The sequence below is a fragment of the Taurulus bubalis genome (genome assembly GCF_910589615.1).
Source record: "Taurulus bubalis genome assembly, chromosome: 2".
Lineage (NCBI taxonomy): Eukaryota > Metazoa > Chordata > Actinopteri > Perciformes > Cottidae > Taurulus > Taurulus bubalis.
The window spans coordinates 45,315,026-45,339,274 of NC_136590.1; the positions used below are offsets into that span (position 1 = coordinate 45,315,026).

At 44.4% G+C, this 24,249-nt stretch overlaps 3 protein-coding genes across 3 annotated transcripts; all 3 read left to right on the top strand.

Moving 5' to 3' along the window:
• Positions 1-678: 678 nt before the first annotated feature.
• fads6 (fatty acid desaturase 6) lies at positions 679-9,082 on the top strand (the record flags this gene model as incomplete). Its single annotated transcript, XM_079214325.1, has 7 exons — positions 679-940; positions 2,632-2,798; positions 4,990-5,170; positions 5,377-5,564; positions 7,152-7,331; positions 7,896-8,055; positions 8,160-9,082. The coding sequence occupies 6 exons, from the start codon at positions 679-681 to the stop codon at positions 8,043-8,045; spliced, it is 1,128 nt and encodes a 375-aa protein (XP_079070451.1). The 3' UTR covers positions 8,046-8,055; positions 8,160-9,082.
• Positions 9,083-10,940: 1,858 nt separating this feature from the next.
• trim16 (tripartite motif containing 16) lies at positions 10,941-18,046 on the top strand. Its single transcript, XM_079214309.1, has 6 exons — positions 10,941-11,714; positions 14,274-14,369; positions 15,193-15,426; positions 15,588-15,759; positions 16,952-17,047; positions 17,151-18,046. The coding sequence occupies exons 1-6, from the start codon at positions 11,064-11,066 to the stop codon at positions 17,765-17,767; spliced, it is 1,866 nt and encodes a 621-aa protein (XP_079070435.1). The 5' UTR covers positions 10,941-11,063; the 3' UTR covers positions 17,768-18,046.
• Positions 18,047-18,829: 783 nt separating this feature from the next.
• On the top strand, positions 18,830-23,972 carry tvp23b (trans-golgi network vesicle protein 23 homolog B). The gene is made up of 7 exons (XM_079233679.1): positions 18,830-18,917; positions 20,186-20,259; positions 21,133-21,277; positions 21,401-21,490; positions 21,821-21,946; positions 23,673-23,801; positions 23,883-23,972. Exons 1-7 carry the CDS (start codon positions 18,906-18,908, stop codon positions 23,907-23,909), a joined length of 603 nt encoding a protein of 200 aa, XP_079089805.1. The 5' UTR covers positions 18,830-18,905; the 3' UTR covers positions 23,910-23,972.
• Positions 23,973-24,249: the final 277 nt, after the last annotated feature.

The following is a 24,249-nucleotide window of genomic DNA, read 5'->3' on the forward strand; positions in this document are numbered from 1 at the left end:
ACACACACACACACACACACACACACACACACACACAGTATACAGAGTATACTGTGACCTGCATGGCCATGAACACTGGCCTCTCTCCAGAAAACAACTGACACATATATATATATATATATATATATATATATATATATATATATATATATATATATATATATATATATATATTGCACAGCAGCATCTCCTCTGTTTCCCCTCTGAACCTCTGAATGGACTGCTGTTAATCCTCCATTCTCCCTCTCCTTTCCCAGGACATGTGCCAAGGTTACTGAGATGGGGAGGGAGGGAGGGAAGGAGAGGAAGGAGAGGAAGGAGGGAGTCAGAGAGAAACACTAGAGGGTGAGCAACATGCAGAATGCATGAGACACCAGAGAGGAGGGAGAAGTCGAGCTTCACTGGATGCAGCTTTGAGCGGCTGCTTGAAAAATTGAGGGTTTCCCTTCACGTCATGGGGCAAACCTCCCATCTGGGGCAATAAATCCTGCAGCGGGAGTCAGCTGACAGGAGGAACAAGAGAGAGGAGGAGGAGGAGGAGGAAGAGGCTGGCCCTCTGACAAAGCTTTTTTTTGCCTACAGAGGCTTTCGCAACGCTCCCTTTGACCCGAGGACTTTGCGCTCACTGAACTGGAGGCAGCGAGGAGCACCGGCAGCAGCAGCGACACCGGGACCAGCATGCAGGACGTACCGGAGGAGTGGAGGGAAGAGCGGAGAGGAGGAGGAGGAGGAGGAGAAGGAGGAGGAGGACGCGGGAGGACGGGGGAGGAGGCGTCGGCCCGGGGGAACGCGGATCCGGAGGGGAGGAAGGACGGCGGAGAGTCGCCGATGATGGAGCTCACGAGGCTGGTGCAGGAGGCGGTGCGGGGCAGCAGCTGGTGGGAGAGGAGGGGGGTCGACTGCAGCATCCTGGCGGCGGCGTTCCTCTGCCTGCCACCCGGTGAGACCCCTGACTCTGTGTGACCTTCACTTATCTTTAATGGCGAGAAGGTCAGAGGCATAAACACGTGATCGTGGAGCAGGACGCGGCGAACCTGTGAAGTTATCTGATGGCGGGGTCAAAAGCAGAAGCATCAGCAGGTCCAAGGTCTGCAGATTAAAACGCGACAGCAGTGGTTCTCACACTTTCTCTGTCACGCCACACACATTTTCTTCCTTCACGCAGGAGAAAGAAAATCTGGTTTTCTAGTAAATCAGATCGCTCCATAATCACACGTGCAATAATTTTGTTAGAACAATGCAAATAAAGTTCTATCTGTGCAAAAGAATACCAATATTTGGCACAAAAAAAGCCTATTGTGGCTGCAAATAACCTGTTTTATAAGATCATGACAATAACGTTCAACTTGTGTCAAACAAAACAAAATGAGAGCAGATGTGTGTGAGGATGGGTCAAATGCAGAGAATAATTTCCCTAATCTGCGATTAATAAAGGATGAAAGTTATTTTCATCACTTTGAATATATAAAATATTACAGAATTTATAGTGCAGGAAAATGTGCAATTTCCTTTCGCAAGATAATTGTGTTTTTCCACAAAAGTTGATTATTAAGATCATAAACTGTCAGATAACAATCTCAGTCCAAAAGTCTCAAGTCCAAAGTGACATTTTAAGATTAAATGTCATTCTGAAATATGATGAATGGTTTACCTTTGTTCCTTTATATATGTCAGCAAATAATGAAAAATGTCCCTCACAGGTTCCCATAGCACAAAGTGAAGTCTTCAAACTGCAGTCAAAACTCCCAAAATTCAGTTTACTGTGAAACTAAACATAGATAATTTTAGAAGCAGTCAAAGTATACCGACATTATATAATATAAAATAAGTTTGTAATATTGTGCATGGCCCCATATATACATTAACTAATTTCAGCCCTAATTACATAATGATACATAATGCAAACAGCTTTCTCTCTCTCGTGACTGCAGGATTATCAATTTGGTGAGTTTCCCCCACATGAATCCCCACAGGCTGGTTTTAGTCCCCCGCTGCAGGCATCTGTCATCGGGTATCACAGAGCGCGTGACTAATCGCCTCCAAATAGTCTGCTCTGAAATAGGAGGTGCAGATAGCTTTTATTAGTTTTATTGAGTTAGGAGGGAAATGTGTCACCTGAAGCCGGCCGGAGGAGCCTCACCGGCTTTATTATAGTTTAAAAAGTCCACTTCATTCTGCGCTTCAGTTATGTATTTATTTACCAAGGACAGCTCACTAATCAACATTTCAGTTTTTCAAATGTGTGTCTTTAGTCCCTGTGCAGGTTTTTACAACTTAGTGGCCTAAAATCCGTAAAATGCAACAAAATGCGACACTCTACAACACAACACACACAATAACATACAATAAAATACATACATTTATGGCAAAAGTACCAGATTTGTGAGAGTAACTAAATCCCCAGACACCCTTTGTTAGCTGAAAACCAACGCATATCCTATTTAGTAGTGTTGTTGACGGCTACAGGTACACATCTTGGCTTTTTAATGCAAAGTATTCAAATTCTACACGTGTTATAAATGTGTGAAACCCCATATGTAAATATGTAACCATGCAAAAACAGGTGTCACACTTGTCATACCTTTTGTGATTTAATCCATTGATCTGAATTCCGCCCGCCGTGTCTTGCAGCCTTCCTGCTGCTGGGCTCCTCTCAGGTCGTGTGGTTTTCGGCGGGCATGCTGCTGATGGGCGTGGCCCACGCCGTCATCACCTTCAAAGGGACACACCTGGCGAGCCACGGGTCGCTGAGCGAGTCGCAGGCCTGGGCCAAGTTCTGGGCCGTCTTCTTCATCGAGGTGAGGTGGTTCAGAAATAAAACAACCGGAGGGCCGTCATCTAACAGCTGCAGCACAGCGGCAAGGATTCAGGGGTCATTCAATGTCAAGATGCAACACAACGAAACTCAGCTGCAGCTCGTTTGCAGCACAACAAACACGTGACGGACAAAACAAAACAGTAGGACATTCCTGAGGAGCATTTTGTTTGAATTAGCATCACAAGGAATGTAAACAGCAAGAAAAAATGGCCGACATCTTCACATTAAAAACTCAACATGAGGAAAAACATCGTCCATCATGTCTGTGTGAGCACTGACATCACGATGTAAACAAACAGAGTCCAGCTCCTCTCCAGAGACCTTCTTCTCACACGCAGCTCTGCAGCAGCTAGCTTAGCAATGCTGCTGCTGAAGTTTAAACGTGTTTATAGAGTACCTGCACACTTAAACATATTTATTTAAGTTATTAAGGAAATAACGTGCTGTGATAAAACACTTTAAAAAAACTAAAAGTAATTAAAAATGTATAAATTGTCATTTCATGATAGATAACGATTCAAAGCGCCATCTACGGTTTTAAATCCGAGACAGAGTTGCCCGTTTGGTGCTAATCTACGTCACAAAATAAACAAATATTAAAACGCCTCTCTCCATATCTATCTAGCATCACAATCGCAGCGCAGCTCGTTTTGCGGCGGCAAGCTAGCTAGTTAGCTCGCTAGGAAGAGAGCAGATGGCCGCTCCGGAGACGGAGGTGCTAGGGTTAGCATTAAAGCTAAAGGTAACCGCGCCGGTGCCGGCTCTCCTCCCTGCAAAGAAGTCTCCCGGTGGCAAGGAGCAATATATAAATTGTAATTTCATGATAGGCAACGACTCAAAGCGTCATCTACGGTTTTAATTCTGTTGCCCGTTTGTGTCTAATTTACGTCACAAAATAAACAAATATTAAAACAATCTCTAGTCAGAGCCTCCTCCAAGCCTCTCTCCACATCTATCTAGCATTACAATCGCAAGCGCAGCTCATGTAGCAGCGGCAGGCTAGCTAGTTAGCTCGTTAGGAGGAGAGCTAATCGCGCCGGTGCCGGCTCTCCTCCTGGCGAAGAAGTCTCCCGGTGGCCGGGAGTAAAGAGGAGAGATTGAGGGTGTCATTGTTGTCTCATATGTGGTCTGATAAACAGTACATTCATAAAGCCCAGTGCCCCGTGCCATATCACTATTGCTCCAAGCTAGCTGCCACATTTGTCGTCTCTGTGTCAACGCCTTTGTCATATAAAAGTGGCGTTTTTTCTTAGATTTGGGGAACAATTTATATATTTGTTGGATGAGAAGATTGATACCACTGTCACGTCTGTGCGGAAAACGTGTAGCTGAGGCGAGCAAGTAGCTTAGCCTAGCACAAAGAATGGAGGGAAACAGCTAGCCTGGCTCCAAAAGGTTTCCAACACCTTTAAAGCACACTGATTAGCATGCTACATGTGTTTAATCCGTACAAACACAAAAAGCCCAATACAAGAACTACAACCCCATCGAGACGCTTGTCTTGTCTTTACTGTGCTTTCTGGACAAAGTAAACAAACACGATGCAACGCATTTAATAGTAAGCTCTAGAGGTGCTGGTAGGAAGTTGTTGTTTTTTAAGCCTGTTTTTATTTATGCTAAACTTAGCTAACTGGTCGTAGTGGTATGAATCGTCTAGGGAAGAAATATATCAAAAGTTTCCCATAATGTAAGATCATTTCCAGTTGTGTGTGTGTGTGTGTGTGTGTGTGTGTGTGTGTGTGTGTGTGTGTGTGTGTGTGTGTGTGTGTGTGTGTGTATTTATGTCTGTGGGGCCTGCATTTAAATGAAAGTGAAGACAAGATATAACTTTTACTGCCGGCTCGTGTAGTGACAGATGTTTTACAAGGGTGAATGACGTGTTTCAGGCTGTAAATCAGTGATTATAGCAGCGTGTTGTGACATTTAATAACCTCTCGGCTAAAACAATCAAGTCAGTGAACTGTTGAGCCTCTTTAGCAGAAACAAATATTGCTGCTGCTCTTTGCCCTCCTGCTTTGTTTTTGGCTGCTTATCAAAGCAAACAGAATAATAACACACAATACAACGAGGAAGCCGTCTGTCGATACCATTGTTTCATGTTTTGTTGTTTGCATGTTTGCATGTTTCATAAAAAAAAACATCCCCAACTGTCCCTGTGTTCGTCCACTCAGATCTGCGGCTCATTCTCGGCGCAAGCCGGCGTTCACGGCCACGTTAAGATGCACCACGCTCACACTAACGTGGTCGGGCTGGGCGACTCCAGCGTGTGGAAGGTGCCCTGCCTGCCGCGCGCCGTCTACCTGTTCGTAGCCCCGCTGGCCATTCCCATCATCACCCCGCTGGTCGCACTCGGTAAGAGGCGCCAAAAGGCCCAGAGAAGGACGGACGGTTTACGAGTTTGCTCGCATACTTCAACATGAAATGTGATTATCGGCATAAAGTTGAGAGAGATTCCTCTGATCCTCTGATCCTGTTCAAGCCCCCCTGTTACCTCGCCGCTCTCGGGTCGGTGCGAGTTCATTCTCATACATGTGATTCTCTGTTTGCTTTTTTTGCAGCTCATCTCAGAGGACACTCTCCGGCCCTCGTCGTTAGGACCGTCCTGATGGTCTCGCTGGGCCTGTATTCGCAGTACTGGCTGCTGATCCACGTCTCCGGCTTCCTGTCGCCGCTCAGCGCCCTGCTCTGCATGCTCGCCTGCAGAGCCATGTTCTCCGTGCCGTACATCCACGTCAACATCTTCCAGGTGAGAAGTACCTGCAGCAGGACTAGGCGGCCTGCAGGCTACATGCTAACAGGCTGGCGTTTAGCAGGTAGAACGTCGGAATTTAGCTTGTTAGCATGCTAACGCTGGAGCAGTGGCTCTCAAACTGTGGGGCGTGACCCTCTATTGGGGCGCGGAGGTATTACAGGTGGGGCGCAGAGAATTATTTTCTTCTTTTTATATATATATTTTTAATAAACCTTTATTAATCGCAGATTTGGGAAATTATTCTCTGCATTTGACCCATCCTCACACATATCTGCACAAGTTGAACGTTATTGTTATTATCTTATATTTACTGCAAAACAGGTTATTTGCAGCCACAATAGGCATTTTCTTTGCCAAATATTAGTAACTTTTTGCACAGATAGAACTTTATTTGCATCGTTCTAACAAAGTGATTGCATATGTTATTATTTTTGTCTAATGGAGCAATCTGGTTTACTTGAAAACCAGATTTTCTTCCTGTACTTTGGAAAAGGTTTGAGAACCACTGCGCTAGAGATAGATAGGTTTGTGTGATCTGGCCATTTAAAGACAAATGTACCAACATAAAGTACAGCTGAGGCTGATGGGAATCCTCTCAGTTCTACAGATATCATACTGAGTAAACATAAATAAACAATTATTGACCGGATGATGGCGCTAGATGACATGAAAGCTTCGTGTCTGTACCAGATCTCGTGCCGATCCATCCAACAAGATATTTCGCTAAAAGCCCAAAATGTTGATTCATCCTCTGGGGATCATGAACGTCTGTACAATATACCGTAAAAGCCAGGTTACAAGCCGCTACTAGCTGTAGCAAGCTAGCACTGCTGCTAGCTAGCGCTGCTGCTAGCTAGCGCTGCTGCTAGCTAGCGCTGCTGCTGCTACTGCCCGCGTCCCCTCTGCTCGAGTCAGGTGTCGAGCAGGGGCTGGTCCCGCTACCTTTGGTGGTTGTCGGAGAGCTAGCGGGAGCAGCGCTAGCTAGCTACAGCGGGGAGCTAACGGGGACACCCACCGAAGGTAGCAGCGGCTTGCAACCCAACTTTTACGGTATATAATTGTCTATTTAAAGGAGAAGTACGTGTAGATCACGTGATCCTTGACTACCGTGCGAACACTAACTTTCCTCCAGACGTGTTCGACTCCCACCGATTGGGTGAAGGCTGCTCACGTGACGTGAGTCCGTGCGGCGCCGTGTCCTCGGAGCGCCGACCAGTCAGGAACCACCCGGGACATAAAAGGAGCCATTCATGAACGGCTTTCCCAGCTCATTGTGCATTGTTCATGATCAAAGTGTGGGAAGGTGGATTAGAGAGCGCAGGTCGAGGGTCGAACAAGAGGGAGAATGTTTGTTCTCTCTGGGGGGTCACGATGGGAACCTGGTCCCTCCTGGACCCGGGTGCTGTCGTGGGCTGGTTTCCTTTCTTTTTCCCCTGAACTCAACATCCCCGACAGTCCAAAAGTGCCCGATATATATATATATATATATATATATATATATATATATATATATATATATATATATATATATATATGTATATTGGAAAGCGTTTAACCAAACTGAGCCTGTGTCGCCGGCAGCACATCGGCCTCGACATGTTCTCCCCGACCAACCGGCCCAAGAGGATCTACCAGATGACCCACGGGGTCCTGAACCTGCCCCGCAACCCGCTGCTGGACCGGCTCTTCGGACACTCGCTCATCAACTGCCATGTGGAGCACCACCTCTTCCCCTTCCTGTCCGACAACATGTGTCTGAAGGTAAAATCAGGATAAATCATATTAGATTTATGCTTTATGGCTCAGAGAGAGAGAATTGTTGAGAGTTGGGAACAAACAGGAAGCTACAATCAGTTCGTTGATTTGAAAGCAATGGCATTTTATTAACGTATTGGCATAAAAAATATAATATCTACAGTAATTACCGATAGGAAGGTATGTATGACATGTCTGAAATATAACTAGAGCTTTCCTTTCCTTGTAATATTAACAGAATTTAACACATTTGACTGGATCACCATGTAAATTCATTGGTAAAAAAACAAAATTGTACTTTTGGCAAAATGGCATCTTGTCATAAATAGATCTAAACATTAAAATGACAAAAACAAACTCACCTCAAGGTCCATTTAGTAGCTGTTCTGGAGCTTTTAGCTGTTCTTCCTCTGCAGATAATTACAATAAAGCTGTAACTTCCATTTATTCTTACTGTGGAGGATTTGGCGACATCTTGTGGTGAGGCTCCAGATTGCATCTACGGTGGCTGCTGCAGATTGCCATCAACCCCCTGAGTGTAAACTGACCCTGGGTCTGCGTTCCCTCCAGGTGAAGCCCGTCGTGTCCAAGTACCTGAGCGAGCAGCAGCTCCCGTACCAGGAGGACGGATACGTGTCCCGCCTCTCGCTCTTCTTCCACAAGTACCAGGAGCTGATGGTGTTCGCCCCCTCCATCACCGAGCTGGTGGGGGTGCAGTGAGGAAGAGGCTGTGAGGAAGAGGAGCGGCTCTGCTCCGGTGTTTAATCAGTAACACTTTACAGATGTGTTTAGTCTCACGTGAGGAGACGAATGAATCCTGCTTCTCTTTTCCAGTGTTGTGATCAACGTCACAGAGCTCAAACCAAAAAGACTTGATTGTGTTCAGCGGGAGATTAATCACTGACCTGGGGTCTGTCTCGTGAAGAGGGAGGTCCAACTTGTCCCAACTGGCCCCAACTGGTTCCAACTGGTCCCTACTGGTCCCATCTGGTCCCAACTGGTCCCATCTGGTCCCAACTGGCCCCAACTGGTCCCTACTGGTCCCATCTGGTCCCACCTGGTCCCAACTGGTCCCATCTGGTCCCAACTGGCCCCAACTGGCCCCAACTGGTCCCAACTGGTCCCTACTGGTCCCATCTGGTCCCAACTGGTCCCTACTGGTCCCATCTGGTCCCAACTGGCCCCAACTGGTCCCAACTGGTCCCTACTGGTCCCATCTGGTCCCAACTGGTCCCATCTGGTCCCAACTGGTCCCTACTGGTCCCATCTGGTCCCAACTGGCCCCAACTGGCCCCAACTGTTCCCAACTGGTCCCTACTGGTCCCATCTGGTCCCAACTGGTCCCTACTGGTCCCATCTGGTCCCATCTGGTCCCAACTGGCCCCAACTTGTCCCAACTGGCCCCAACTGGCCCCAACTGGTCCCAACTGGTGTCAGAGGATCAAAGTCTGAGAAACTCATTTACTGCAGCAAAGAAATACAAAATAAATGAAATTATGATGAATTCATGTCAAAGATACAGAAACTAAGCACAACAGTAGAATATAAAAAACAACAGATATTATATATATGGACACAATACATTAACCACTTGTGTACATTTCCAATATGTTTGAAGCACTTTTTGTACAATAAGAATAATTTGTTGGCATTTTTAAGAAATACATTTTTACAAAGTAAAAGTCAAATCAATCCAAATATTCTGCTTTAGAATCTGTGGAAAAGTCAAACTTGTTTAAAAAATAAATAAAAATCATGAAGAGTGATCACCTCAATAATGTATTTACCAGAGAGACAGACACACACACACACACAAACATGCATACACACACGCACACACGTACACACACACACGTACACACACACCCTCATGTAACTCTTTTTTAAATGTCATTTCAGAGGTCTGTTCTGTGTGAGTTCATCTGATGCTTCACGAGACGGGCCCTGCTGCTGCTGCTGCTGCTGCTGCTGCTGTTGCTGCTGCTGCTGCTGCTGCTGCTGCTGCTGCTGCTGTTGTTGCTGCTGCTGCTGCTGCTGCTGCTGCTGCTGCTGCTGCTGCTGCTGTTGCTGCTGCTGCTGCTGCTGCTGCTGCTGCTGCTGTTGTTGCTGCTGCTGCTGCTGCTGCTGCTGCTGCTGCTGCTGCTGCTGTTGTTGCTGCTGCTGCTGCTGCTGCTGCTGCTGCTGTTGTTGCTGCTGCTGCTGCTGCTGCTGCTGCTGCTGCTGCTACTGCTGCTGCTGTTGTTGCTGCTGCTGCTGCTGCTGCTGCTGTTGTTGCTGCTGCTGCTGCTGCTGCTGCTGCTGTTGTTGCTGCTGCTGCTGCTGCTGCTGCTGCTGTTGTTGCTGCTGCTGCTGCTGCTGCTGCTGCTGCTGTTGCTGCTGTTGCTGCTGTTGTTGCTGTTGTTGCTGCTGCTGCTGCTGCTGTTGCTGCTGTTGCTGCTGTTGTTGCTGTTGTTGCTGCTGCTGCTGCTGCTGCTGCTGCTGTTGCTGCTGTTGCTGTTGCTGCTGCTGTTGTTGTTGTGTCTTCAGCTCAAAGGCTCATTCTTGACTGTATTTATAGTTCACAAACACATAGAATGTGTTTTTATCTCTTTTACAATACATTTTAAACATGAATTAAACAATATATGTGTTGCCTTAATCGTCACATTGTCTGTGCTGCCAATTTACATTTTTATATATTTATCCATTTTTATAAATATTTTTATTTATATATATATATATATATATATATATATATATATATATATATATATATATATATATATATATATATATTCCACTTGGGGGCAGCATTAAGTTAGACAATCAAAGGCATTCATTGTGTTCCATATTCAGACTCCTTATCCGTCACTGATAAACAACATGTCTGATCAGGAATAAAGTCATTATTTTATTTATTTAGTATAATTTCCTGGCTGCTCCTCCCATCTTCTTCTTCTTTCTGCACTGGTCACTACTTTTTAAATGCGTCTCTTCCTCTCTATGAAGTATCTTTGGTGCGTTTCCTCCACCAGAAGCCGCCTCACCACTCTTTTGTTTACGTGTTGGGAAGGTCACGCCCACGCCTCTGATTGGCTGAACACACGTGATCGATCACATGACCACATGAGGAGCTGTGTGTGTGTGTGTGTGTGTGTGTGTGTGTGTGTAGGCCATGTGTCACTCGCTGCCTGCAGTTGGTTTCGTTATCTTGATGATTCACTCAATATTTGCCTTTTCTCTGAGTCCGGCTCCTGAACTTTGAGCTCGTGTGACGTCCGAGATGAAGGTGAAGATAAAGATGAAGAGTCTGCGGCCGGGACGTCCTGCGTCTCCTCACCACAACGAGACAACACACATCTGCAAACAACACAAAGTTACACTTTTCTGCAACTCTACACCGCTTGGGCTCCACCCTGTGGCTTCTTTCTGCTCCAGGGGAGGGCAGCGGGCGAGCGTGTGTGTGTGAGCGTGTGTGTGTGTGTGTGTGTGTGTGTGTGGGTGGGTGTGTGTTAAAAGTGGGCGGAGAGCTTTTCTTACTGAAACTCTGGGCCGCTTCACATCCTCGAGGTGTGGCTGTCCAGCCTCTTCAGTGAGATCCAGGAACTACTAAAAGTGGCTGAGCCAGTTATTTGTCTTCAGAGCGAGCGAGAGAGCAAGAGAGACAGAGAGAGAGAGAGAGAGAGAGAGAGAGAGAGAGAGAGAGAGAGAGAGAGAGAGACAGAGAGAGAGAGAGGAAGAGTCCCAGAACCTGAAGACATGGCAGACACAGCGGCTGCAGCGGCTCCCGGCTCCAAACAGCAGCAGCCGGGCTCAGGTGTGCCGAGTGGCGTCGACTCTGTTAGTGGCTCCTGCAACGGGGTTAAAGGCCAGGGGCCCGGACCGGCCGGGGGCCCCGACAAGCCCGGACCGGCCAGGGGCCCCAAACAGAACGGCACAGAGGCGGCGGCTGTGATCCGGAGCAAAGAGGAGCCGGACCCGAAGGCGGCGGAGGAGACCAAGATCCTGGACGACCTGAAGGAGTCCGAGGACCCCGAGAAGCCCGGGGAGGAGCCCGTCGTAAACGGGGCCCCCGAGGAGAAGGAGGCCAAGGAGGAGCCGCTGGGCCCCGACGACGTGGTGTGCGACTCCTGCTTCGAGAGCCCCTGCAGGGCCCTCAAGTCCTGCCTCACCTGCCTGGTGTCGTACTGCGAGGCCCACCTGCGGCCCCACCTGGAGAACCCCAAGTTCCAGAACCACCGGCTGGTGGAGCCGCTCCGGGACATCGAGCGGCGCACCTGCGAGAGCCACCAGTGGCCCCTGGAGCTCTTCTGCTGCGCCGACGAGTGCTGCGTCTGCCAGGACTGCGTGGCGGAGGAACACCGGGGCCACAACACGGTCCCCGTGGAGGAGGCCCGCGGCCGGATAGAGGCGAGTGGCACGGCCCGAATATCAGAAAGTGTGAACGTGTTGAATCAAAGTCAGTTTTATTTGTGCAAACATACAGAAGATCTGACATTGTGTTTCTCTTCTGTCTGACATATATAATATAATATAGTAAGTAAACATTTGGTCAAATCTTCTGATTAGTTTATTGATCAATAACTAGATGGAGATGTTGTGCTTGAGTCAGTTGTACTTTTGATAAACTGGGTTTTTATTGAAGTCCATTTCTACCCCTGTGATAAAAAAAAAGGTTCTTTAAGTCATTCAAATGGTAAGAAATCTAACAATAACTCAAAATAATGATACATTTTACCATTATTTGAGATTATAGCTCGTTATTGTTACATTGTTTATCATTTTTTATGACTTAGTATAACAAAAGGATCCTCTAAGTCATAAAACATGGTAAACAATGTAACAATAACGAGTTATTGTCTCAAAATAATGATACATTTTACTATTATTTGAGATTATAACTCGTTATTGTTACATTGTTTACCATTTTTTATGACTTAGAGGATCCTTTTGTTAAACTAAGTCATCAAAATGGGCATCTAAATGATGAATGATACTGTAAAATAATTATTATAATTGCTGGTTGAACAACATTCTCATATTTCACACCAAGTCTCCAGCGAGGTTTCGTCATCTGATTGCTTTAGTTTGTTATTGATTTTTAAAGTGTGGTAAATGTGGAGAGCATTAGAGTCACATGACACATGGCGGCTAAAAGGATAAACACAGTTGGTCGACATCAAAGTGTCACCGTTAGTCTGCAGTAATCCTTAAATCTGTGATTCATAACCAGATAATTCATCTTCCAGCCGTCTGGAAGCTCAGGCGAGGCGTTGACCGTCTCTCTGCGGGACGGGTCGCGACCCCGCGGCCCAGATTCCTGCACACAGCTGTGGCTTTTAGCTCTCACCTGGTGTTTGCAGAGGGAACCTCATTAGAGCCGCAGAGCAAACATGTCGGGAGGCCCACTGAGAGCGCAGGAGGGAAACACCACCAAACAAGGAATGTAATATAATACTGTCGCTTACGATGTGAACAGATTCCACGAAAGTGGAAATGGAGTCGCAGTTTTTGGCTCTCAGTCACTTCCCTGTTCTAAGAGATTCACTTCCTCGGTAGAGACACGACCTCATGGAGACAATAGACTGAAATCACTTCCTGTCGGCCGAGAAGTCTTCAAAGTTCTCCACAAAAGCGACACTTTAAATATTGTGTTCATGAGAGATGAGCTCATACGTTTCTTGTAAATCCTCTCGGACAATTAGTCGACTAATCCGCCGTCTTTGGAGGCGACTGATTGGTCGACTGATTGTCTGAGAGGAGGCGAGTCTGTTCCTGGAAACGATCACAAGAGTCCCAGAAGACTCTTGTAACAATCTAACGTTTTGTACGCTGCAGTTTTTATAAAGATGACATGGTATTTCTGAAGTGCAGTTAGTGGCAGTGTGGGCTCCATGGTAAGGAGCTGGGGGCGGGGCTTAGCGAAGGATCAGCTGCCGTCTTTGGTTGGATAAGGAGTCAAAACTTCGTTAAAATGTTGTTGTTTTTTATTTATTTTGCAGCGGACAGAATATTTGTTTCTTCCAGATGAACCGAAGAGTCTTTGAGGATTCAGACTTTTTGGTTTTTCTATTCAAACGGCGACAAAAACATAAAGCACAGCTAATGTGTTGCACTTATCTGCAGCTTTCATAACCTACAATAATACTTTATATTGTCACAGTACCAATCAATGCTTTACCTGTTCAGTATTTTAGTGTTTCGGCTGCAGAGCTTTGTGAAAACTACAAATCATCCCAGCTGGAGCTGATGAGACGAACACGTCAAAGCCAGGTGTGAGGCCTGTTGAGGCAGACGCACAGATCACATCATGTAGATATCGTTCTCACCGAATACCTCACTGACTTTCCCTCATACATTCTACATTTTACTTCCACCGACGTTGAGCGCAGGAACATTTCGGCCCAGAAGCTCAAAAATAGAACTTCTTTCTAAACTGAGAAGATGAAATATTCGAGAAAATGTAGCTTCATCTGCAAATACATTTCTATTGCTTTTTAACTGTTTTAATTAGGATTTTCTGTGGGAGTTATTAACGTAACTATTACGACTACAACTTGTGATGTTTGGATCTGTTAAATATTTCTGCAAGTTGTTCTGTTCTGAGAGGAAATCCCAAAAGGACGTTCCTTTCAATAAAAGTCTGAAGCTGAAGGTTTTGCTCGTGAAGACAAAAGATTTCCCCTCTGGGGATGAAGGTTACAGCAGAAGAATTCTGCTGGAGAACAGGGAGTCGCCTCGACCTGCCCGACGAATTCAGACGTGCCTTGAAAAACAAGGCCACGCTTCTAATAAACTACAAATGTCAGAGTGTGGAACAGGAAGTGGGAGCAGTATCTCTCCTCCACAGAGAGAAGAGAGGAAACTGGGATAAAAACACAGTTGTTCATATCATGCCACATGCTTTAATCTGCACATCCCAGCATGACGGCACGCTTGCTGAACTGTTCTCTCTCCTCGTGTCTGCAGAAGGAACTGAGGGAGAAGCACGGCGAGATGCTGAAGACGGTGACGGCCGGAGAGAACGCCATCAACAAGCTGCAGCTCAACACGGTGTCCATCGAGGTAAACGCACGCCGCTGACTCACGACTGGTTCACACTCGTGTTTCTGGTTTCTAGTAGAACGTGTTCGCACGCTTTAACGTTCCCGAAAACGTTTTATTTCTCTCATACTGTCTGTCTTGGAAACGTCCCGTTTTAGCGCCTGTCTCTTTAAGAATCCCCCCGCCAAAATAAAAGCCCATCCTGCTCTGATTGGCCTGTGACATCCAGCTCTGGAATGAACAAGCTAGCGAGCTAACTAGTCGATAAATCGTACTGATTATCGTACTCTGGTTCTCTAACGTTGCCGCTCCGCTGGGCAATTTAGTCGTTGACTTCCTGACGTAAGTCGGCCATTTGCAACGGTTCACAGGCAACTGGCCAGAATGGGAACGTCTTCTTCTCCTTCTATTCTATTTCTGTGGGCACACCTTTGCAAATGTAGTCCTCAAGCCGTGGGCGGTTTATTCTCATGAGCACGTGCCAGAGGAAGGGGAACCACATCTGACGTGTTCTGATGTCTGCAGCCCATTCATTCACTCATTCCCCCGTGTCCGGGTTGCTCCAGCTGTATGTGCACAAGCTGTGGAAAGGGGAGTTTTTCATGATATGGCCCTTTAGTTAGATAACAGTTGGCAGCAGCTACGGCTTGAGGCCTGGGATGGTTCCCTGAGGCGTGGGATGTTTTTCATGCGGTGGTGTGTCAACAGTCTGTGGTTATGTAACGTTACCATGGCCTCCCGCTGCAGTCCCCACCTGTTTACCTGCCGGGTGCTTTAGACATGCATCGCCCCTCTCCAGGAATGTAGAGAATCCACTCGATCTGATCTGAACCCTTCCCCCCAGCACTCGGTGACGGAGGTGCGAGCGGTGATCGAGAGCCAGTTCGAGGAGCTGCAGGCGGTGATGGAGCGGGCCAAGCGGGAGGTGACGGAGATCCTGGAGGCCGAGGAGAAGCAGGCGCTGAGGCAGGCCGACGGCATCCGGGTGCACCTGGAGCAGAGGTGCACGGAGCTGAAGAAGACCCAGGGCCAGATGGAGAAGCTCTCCAAGAACAAGAACGATGTGGATTTCTTGCAGGTAATGCATCCTCATGGTCTTATCCCTAGGTCACGCAAAATGTATATAGATATGTAGATATATAGATGTGTATGTGTGTGTGTGTGTGTGTGTGTGTGTGTGTGTGTGTGTGTGTGTGTGTGTGTGTTGTATGCCTAATCGGCCCTGTGTGTGTCCTCCAGGAGTATTCAGAGTGGAAGAAGGAGGCCACGGACATCTCTCTGCCCGGCGTCTACATCGGCCTGACGGACCGGCTGACCTCCTTCAGCCGCGTGATCGTTGACTCCACGCAGGAGCTCTGCGCCATGCTGGTGTCGTCCTACATCGAGAAGGTCAAAGAGACGTGCACGAGCGGTGAGAGAAAGAAGTGATGCTGCAGGGGGGAACCAAGAGGGGGTGGCAGGGCTTTGATTGGCTCGAGGGGTCGAGGAACGCCCACTTTTTCTTCTTCTGTCCCAGAAATGACAGTAAACTAAAATGAGCTTTAATCACATGTTCTGACAGGTCAACACACATATTTGTATATTGGGAATTTCTGCATGACCACCTGAGCTATCTAGTTGAATTGTTTGCTAGACGCAGCTTATAGCAAACAATTCAACTAGTTAGCTTAAGTAAACTAATTAGCTTAAAATAAGCTAATACATTTAGTTAAGCTATCATGTTGAATTGTTTGCTAGAAGCTAATTAGTTTTGTTAAGCTATTTAGTTGAATTGTTTGCTATAAGCTAGTTAGTTTTGTTAAGCTAACATGTTGAATTGTTTGCTATAAGCTAATTTGTGTTTCTAAGCTATCTAGTTAAATCGTTTGCTATAAGCTAATTAGTTGTATTAAGCTACCAAGTTGAATTGTTTGATAGAAGCTAATTAGTTTTATTAAGCTATCGAGTTGAATTGTTTGATATATGCTAATTAGTTTTGTTAAGCTATCGAGTTGAATCGTTTGATATATGCTAATTAGTTTTGTTAAGCTATCTAGTTGAATTGTTTGATAGAAGCTAGCTAGCTGTTTGTGAATAAATAATTGGTACAAATGACTTATTTGTACGGCATACTAAGCAATTACTCAGCTTAGTTTACCCCCACTTGTCACAAATAATGTTAAAATGATCTAAGAATCGGACAAAAACTGAGTTAAATCGCACCTAGAGCCGAATGCATTGCCGCTGGTTTGACTGACATTAGCAGGACAATAAAATGACTTAGCAAAAAATACAAAAACAGAAAGAGTAAATAGCCACTGGGCGTCGGAGGCGACTACGTCACGCGCCACAGGAATCCCCAGGTTGCAGTCAGACTCGACGGAACCTGTTCACTTGTGTGAAGAATTTTCAGCCTGTGTGTCACATCTTTTCTTGTTGTGCATGAATGCAGAAGCTTACAGTACAAACCACCTGAGTGCTTCATGACTCACCCGCAGAAACTGAAAGACGGCACACACACACACACACACACACACACACACACACACACACACACACACACACACACACACACACACACACACACACACTTGTTTGTGAAACTATTCTTTCTTCTCTTGCAGACAAAATGGGAATAAAGACGACCGTTCACGAAATTATTGCAGCAAAACACAACATGACGTTACCGGATCCAAAGACACATGCAGACTTCCTCAAGTGTGAGTGTTTTGTTCATATTATAATGTAGATATTTGCCACTGGGCAGATGCATGGTCATGGTATGTAGTCGACTAAACAAACTCTTTCTCAATCCTCTCCCAGATGTCGCCCACGTGAGTTTCGACTGCGACACCGCTCACACGTTCCTGAGGCTGACGGAGGAAAACCGGAAGGTGACCAACACCACGCCCTGGCAGCACCCGTACCCCGACCAACCCGAGAGGTTCGCGAACTGGCGGCAAGTCCTGGCGACGGAGAGCTTCTACCTGGGGCGCCACTACTTCGAGGCCGACATCAGCGGCGAGGGAACGCACGTGGGCCTGACCTACAAGAGCATCGACCGCAAGGGCAGCGAGAGCAACAGCTGCATCACGGGGAACAACTTCTCCTGGTGCGTCCAGTGGAACGGGCGCACCTTCTCCGCCTGGCACAGCGACGTGGAGACGCCGCTCCCCGTGGAGAAGTTCACGCGCATCGGGGTCTACGTGGACTACACCCGAGGCCTGCTGGCGTTCTACGGCGTGGACGACGCCATGACGCTCATCCACGAGTACAAGGCCGACTTCCTGGAGCCCATTTACCCGGCGTTCTGGTTGCCCAAGAAGGAGAACGTCGTGGCCCTGGTGGTCCCGGGGGAGCCGCTGCGGATGAAGAGCCCGTCTCCTCCCACCTCGCCTGCAAGAGGAGCTATCGATTCTAAGATGGCAGCACAGCTGTGATTAGAGGTTTCTCTGCATCTACTCAACAATATGCGACTACTGGTGTTTAAAAAGTTTGTCTCCCACGGATATGGATAATAAGAATATTCTTCTCATATTAAAGCTGTTTAATGTATTTGTAAAAGTAATGTGATAAATAGAAAATGTTTATCTTGGGTGTATTTGGGCTCAAGTCGTATTTATAGCTTTGTGAACCTTTAGGACTTCTGTTACTTTTCATCCCACTGTGAATTCAGAGGTGTTCGGTATTTTCTGTGTGCAAATAAAAATGTGTCTCTTCATTTGCAAAAAGCAAAAGCGTCTTTGTTTTTCTTCAAGCTTCCCCACGACATTTTGACATCTATTATTATGGATTTCTTTGTAAATTGTCTCATGGATGATCAAGAAATCTGCCACGTACACCACAAAATATTGTGTGGATGAGCTGGGAGGTCATTTTGGCTGTTGCATGCATCAGAAAGACGAAGAGTCGAGGCTAAAATTATTAAATAAAGTCGACTTGAGCAAAGCCTAAATCTGTCAAAATAACATTATGCAGTTCATTTATAGTTTCAAGGAATAATTCATTGCGACGGCCTGAAAGAAAGAAGCAAAAACAATAAAAAGACCGTAATAGTAAGTTTTGTAACGCAGCAAACTGATGGTAAGCTTTTTTACTACATGAGTTCAATGGGGTGAGTTTTATTTTTTTATTTATTTAATTTAATTTATTATAAATTGTAATATATATATATATAATTATATATTATATATACGTATATATATATATATATATATATATATATATATATATATATATATATATATATATATATATATATATATATATATATATATACGTATATATATACATATATACGTGTATATATATATATATATATTTAAAAAAGATATTATATATATATTGTAATATATACATATATATTAAAATATGTATATATATATATTTACATCTTATTATATTATTATATATATTTAGTTCTGAGAGGTATTGCGTAACAATCATACACTAATAATTCAATCAAACGCCATGACGCCATGACGTAAAGCCCTACGTGGGCACGTTGCTGTCACGTGACCAGCGTGCCCGGTGACGTGTTCCCAGCTGAGCCTGTATAGAGCCTGCTCAGACCTCAACATGCTAACGGACGTAAGTGACGCGTTTGAGCGTTTATCTTTTTTCCACCACGTTAAATGTGTCAAACGTCCACCGAGGCTTCCTCTAAAAAGACTAAAGACAACGAATGAGCTCGTGAATAAAATATCTCACGCTGAGCTGAACGTCTGTAGCGCTGATGCTGCTAAGTTGTTAGCTAAAGCTAGCTAAAGTTAGCTAGCTACACTATAATAATATCATTATAATAACCGTGACATGATCATATAAACTTGTACTTTACATCGACGGAAACGCTCGTGCTGAGAAACTTAACGTCACCATTGTGGGTCTGACGTTTGTTTATTTGTCTTGTTTTATGAAGCTAACAAGCTAGCAGACTAAAGTTGAGTCTTTAGCTTCAACGTGACGCGTCTGGAGTCATGACATACTCATTGTTACTCCATATTAATGTTGTTTTAATGACAATAAACAGGCTTTAAATTATGACCCGGATTCCTGGTTTAAACTCTAACAGAACCTCGACTGGTCTTAAAGATGAAGTGTTGTCTCTGAGGGGTTGTGTAGTCGTGTAGTTGTGTTGTCTCTGTGTGTAGCACTGTAGTTGTGTTGTCTCTTCCTATAGTTGTGTTGTCTCTGTGTGTAGCACTGTAGTTGTGTTGTCTCTTCCTATAGTTGTGTTGTCTCTTTGTGTAGTTGTGTTGTCTCTTTGTGTAGTTCTGTAGTGTAGTTATGTTGTCTTTGTGTAGTTGTGTTGTCTCTTTGTGTAGTAGTGTTGTTGCTGTGTAGTTGTGTTGTCTCTTTGTGTAGTTCTGTAGTGTAGTTATGTTGTCTTTGTGTTGTTGTGTTGTCTCTTCATGTAATGCAGTTCTGTAGTTGTGTTGTTGCTGTGTAGTTGTGTGTCTCTGAGGGTCTGTCTCGTTGTGTAGTTGTGTGTCTCTGAGAGTCTGTCTTGTTGTGTAGTTGTGTCTCTGAGGGTCTGTCTCGTTGTGTAGTTGTGTGTTTCTGAGAGTCTGTCTCGTTGTGTAGTTGTGTCTCTGAGGGTCTGTCTCGTTGTGTAGTTGTGTGTCTCTGAGAGTCTGTCTTGTTGTGTAGTTGTGTCTCTGAGGGTCTGTCTTGTTGTGTAGTTGTGTCTCTGAGGGTCTGTCTCGTTGTGTAGTTGTGTGTCTCTGAGAGTCTGTCTCGTTGTGTAGTTGTGTCTCTGAGGGTCTGTCTCGTTGTGTAGTTGTGTGTCTCTGAGGGTCTGTCTCGTTGTGTAGTTGTGTGTCTCTGAGGGTCTGTCTGCTTCCTCATTGGTCCCTCAGGATCCCAACGATGAAGACGTGTCCCTGTTTGACGCAGAGGAGGACGGAGGGAAGTCCAAGAAGAAGAAGATGAAGTAAGTTAAAGGGCTGCAGCTGTTTGTATTATATATATATATATATATATATAGGTAGTACTGTATATCATCATATGTATTATATATGTAGTACTGTACATTATCATATGTATTATACATAGGTAGTGCTGTACATTATCATATGTATTATATATATATATATATATATATATATATATATATATATATATATATATATATATACGTAGTACTGTACATTATCATATGTAGTACTGTACATTATCATATGTATTATATATATGTAGTACTGTACATTATCATATGTATTATACATAGGTAGTGCTGTACATTATCATATGTATTATATATATGTAGTACTGTACATTATCATATGTATTATATATATGTAGTACTATACATTATCATATGTATTATACATAGGTAGTACTGTACATTATCATATGTATTATATATGTAGTGCTGTACATTATCATATGTATTATATATGGTAGCGCTGTACATTATCATATGTATTATATATATATATATATATATATATATATATATATATATATATATATATATATGCAGTGCTGTACATTATCATATGCATTATATATGTAGTGCTGTACATTATCATATCTATTATATATATGTAGTACTGTATATTATCATATGTATTATTTATATATATATATATATATATATATATATATATATATATATATATGTATTATTTTTATATATATATATATATATATATATATATATATATATGTGTAGTGCTGTACATTATCTTATGTATTATATATATGTAGTACTGTACATTATCATATGTATTATACATAGGTAGTGCTGTACATTATCATATGTATTATATATACGTAGTACATTAAACTCATCCTTCCCCAGACACCCGCTGGCCTCGTTCTTCCACCTGTTCTTCCGCGTCAGCGCGCTGCTCGTCTACCTGCTCTGTGGGATCTTCAGCAGCAGCTTCATCGCCTGCATGGTGGCCATCATCCTGCTGCTGTCATGTGACTTCTGGACCGTGAAGGTGCGTTTATTTAACTTCTTTACAGAGACGCATTCTCTGTCTGATCTGAGGTAAGAGCTGTGTGTGTGTGTGTGTGTGTGTGTGTGTGTGTGTGTGTGTGTGTGTGTGTGCGCGTGCGTGCAGAACATCACAGGGAGGCTGATGGTGGGTCTGCGGTGGTGGAACCAGGTGGACGACGACGGACGCAGCCACTGGGTGTTCGAGGCCCGGAAGGTAAAAAAAACACGCTCTGAATTCTAAAATGTTTTTTTCCAGGCCTGGAAAAGTCCTTCAAAAAAATAAAAAATCCCCAAAAGTTTTGGAAAAGTCATGTAAATGTGTTATATTCATGTGTTCATGACGTTCATTTACGCTGAGTTTTAAATAATTAGTCATGGACATTTGGTTAAAAGTCATGACAATTTGGTTAAATGTTAAGGAAAAGACATGGACATTTGGTTTAAAGTCATGAACAGCATGGGTCAGAATGTGTGGACCCCGGCTCCTGTTCACTGCTTCATGGTGTCTACAGGCGTCCTGACTGAATATCCGGTTTGCTTTCAGGGCGCTGGGAAGCAACAGGCGTCGGATTCTGAGTCGAGGATCTTCTGGATCGGACTGATCGTGTGTCCGGTGCTCTGGGTCGTCTTCGCCTTCAGCACCCTCTTCTCCTTCAAGATCAAATGGGTGGTGAGCGCTCCGCTCTTTGGTTTTTTATTCTCAACAGATCGCACACAAACACCTCGTTATGTTCGTCAGTTCCTCAAAACCTTTAAACTTCCCGTCCTCGTCTGCGGGACCCGAACATCCAGCCCATCGGTTCCTTCTGAAGATGTCAAATAACAACCACAAAAGGTCATAAATGTGTCTTTTTAAACGTGAAGTAATCTAACAAACTCCAACAGGAGGAGAGGGCAATTGTTAGGGACTATTTTCAGCGGCGGATGAATACGCGTCTGCTGCTCTAGGGAGTATTTGTGCGTGAGATTGAGTCAGAATAAAGTTCAGTGAGCTGTGAGGCTCATTGATGAGATTTTAATGGAGCGCAACGGCTCAGAGGAAGAAGAGACGTCAGGCTGAGACACACACACACACACACACACACACACAGTACTTGGTAGTAGACAGACACACACACACAGCACTTGTAGTAGATATATACACACACACACACACAGTACTTGGTAGTAGACACACACACACACACAGTACTTGGTAGTAGACACACACACACACACAGTACTTGGTAGTAGACACACACACACACACAGTACTTGGTAGTAGACACACACACACACACAGCACTTGTAGTAGATATATACACACACACACAGTACTTGGTAGTAGACACACACACACACACAGCACTTGTAGTAGATATATACACACACACACACAGTACTTGGTTGTAGACACATACACACATAGTACTTGGTAGTAGACACACACACACACACAGTACTTGGTAGTAGACACACACACACACAGTACTTGGTAGTAGACACACACACACACACACAGCACTTGTAGTAGATATATACACACACACACACACAGTACTTGGTAGTAGACACACACACACATAGTACTTGGTAGTAGACACACACACACACACAGTACTTGGTAGTAGACAGACACACACACACAGCACTTGTAGTAGATATATACACACACACACACAGTACTTGGTTGTAGACACACACACACACAGTACTTGGTAGTAGACACACACACACACACAGTACTTGGTAGTAGACACACACACACACACAGTACTTGGTAGTAGACACACACACACACACAGTACTTGGTAGTAGATACACACACACACACACACACACGTGTGTCTGAATCCGGTGTTCTTGCTGGTTTTGATCTTTTCATGAGATGTATTGATGATGAACGTTTGGTGGATGCACTGACAGCCTGTGTTGATGTTGTGTTGTTGTTGTGTTGATGATAATGATGTTGTTGTGTTGATGTTGTTGTGATGTTGTTGTTGTGTTGATGTTGTTGTGTTGATGTTGTTGATGTTGTTGTGATGTTGTTGTTGTGTTGATGTTGTTGTGTTGATGTTGTGATGTTGTTGTGATGTTGTTGTTGTGTTGATGTTGTTGTTGTGTTGATGATGATGTTGTTGTGTTGATGTTGTTGTTGTTGTTGTGTTGTTGTTGTGATGTTGTTGTTGTGTTGATGATGTTGTTGTTGTTGTGTTGTTGTTGTGATGTTGTTGTTGTGTTGATGATGTTGTTGTTGTTGTGTTGTTGTTGTGATGTTGTTGTTGTGTTGATGATGTTGTTGTTGTGATGTTGTTGTGTTGATGATGATGTTGTTGTTGTTGTTGTGTTGTTGTTGATGATGTTGTTGTTGTGATGTTGTTGTGTTGATGATGATGTTGTTGTGGTTGTGGTGCCAGCCGGTGGTGGCCATGGGCGTGGTGCTGCAGGGGGCCAACCTGTACGGGTACGTCCGCTGTAAAGTGGGAGCAAAGACCAGCCTGAAGAACATGGCCACCAACTACTTCGGACGACAGTTCCTCAAACAGGTGACTCTCACTTTGAGGAAAAGTCTCATCATGTGTTGTTGCACAAACCTTCACGTGTGTTTTCATGCTCTTCCTCCTCAGGCGCTGTCCAAAGAAGAAGAATCCTAGAGAGAATCCTAGAGATTTAAACATGTTTGCATTATTCTTAATGCTATTATACATATACATATATACATATACATATATATATATATATATATATATATATATATATATATATATATATATATATATATATATATATATATATATATATATATAGTCTTTTAGCGGGTTGACGGTGAGAAACATGAGCAGAAAAAGGTCTGGATTTCTTCCTCCTCTTCTTCATGTAACGTGTTCTCCATCGGTCCCAGAGGAGTCTTTGTTTTCCACGGAGACGTCCAGAAGAAGTTCGACCCTCTCATACTTTAACTGATACTTTAGTACGACCCTCTCATACTTTAAC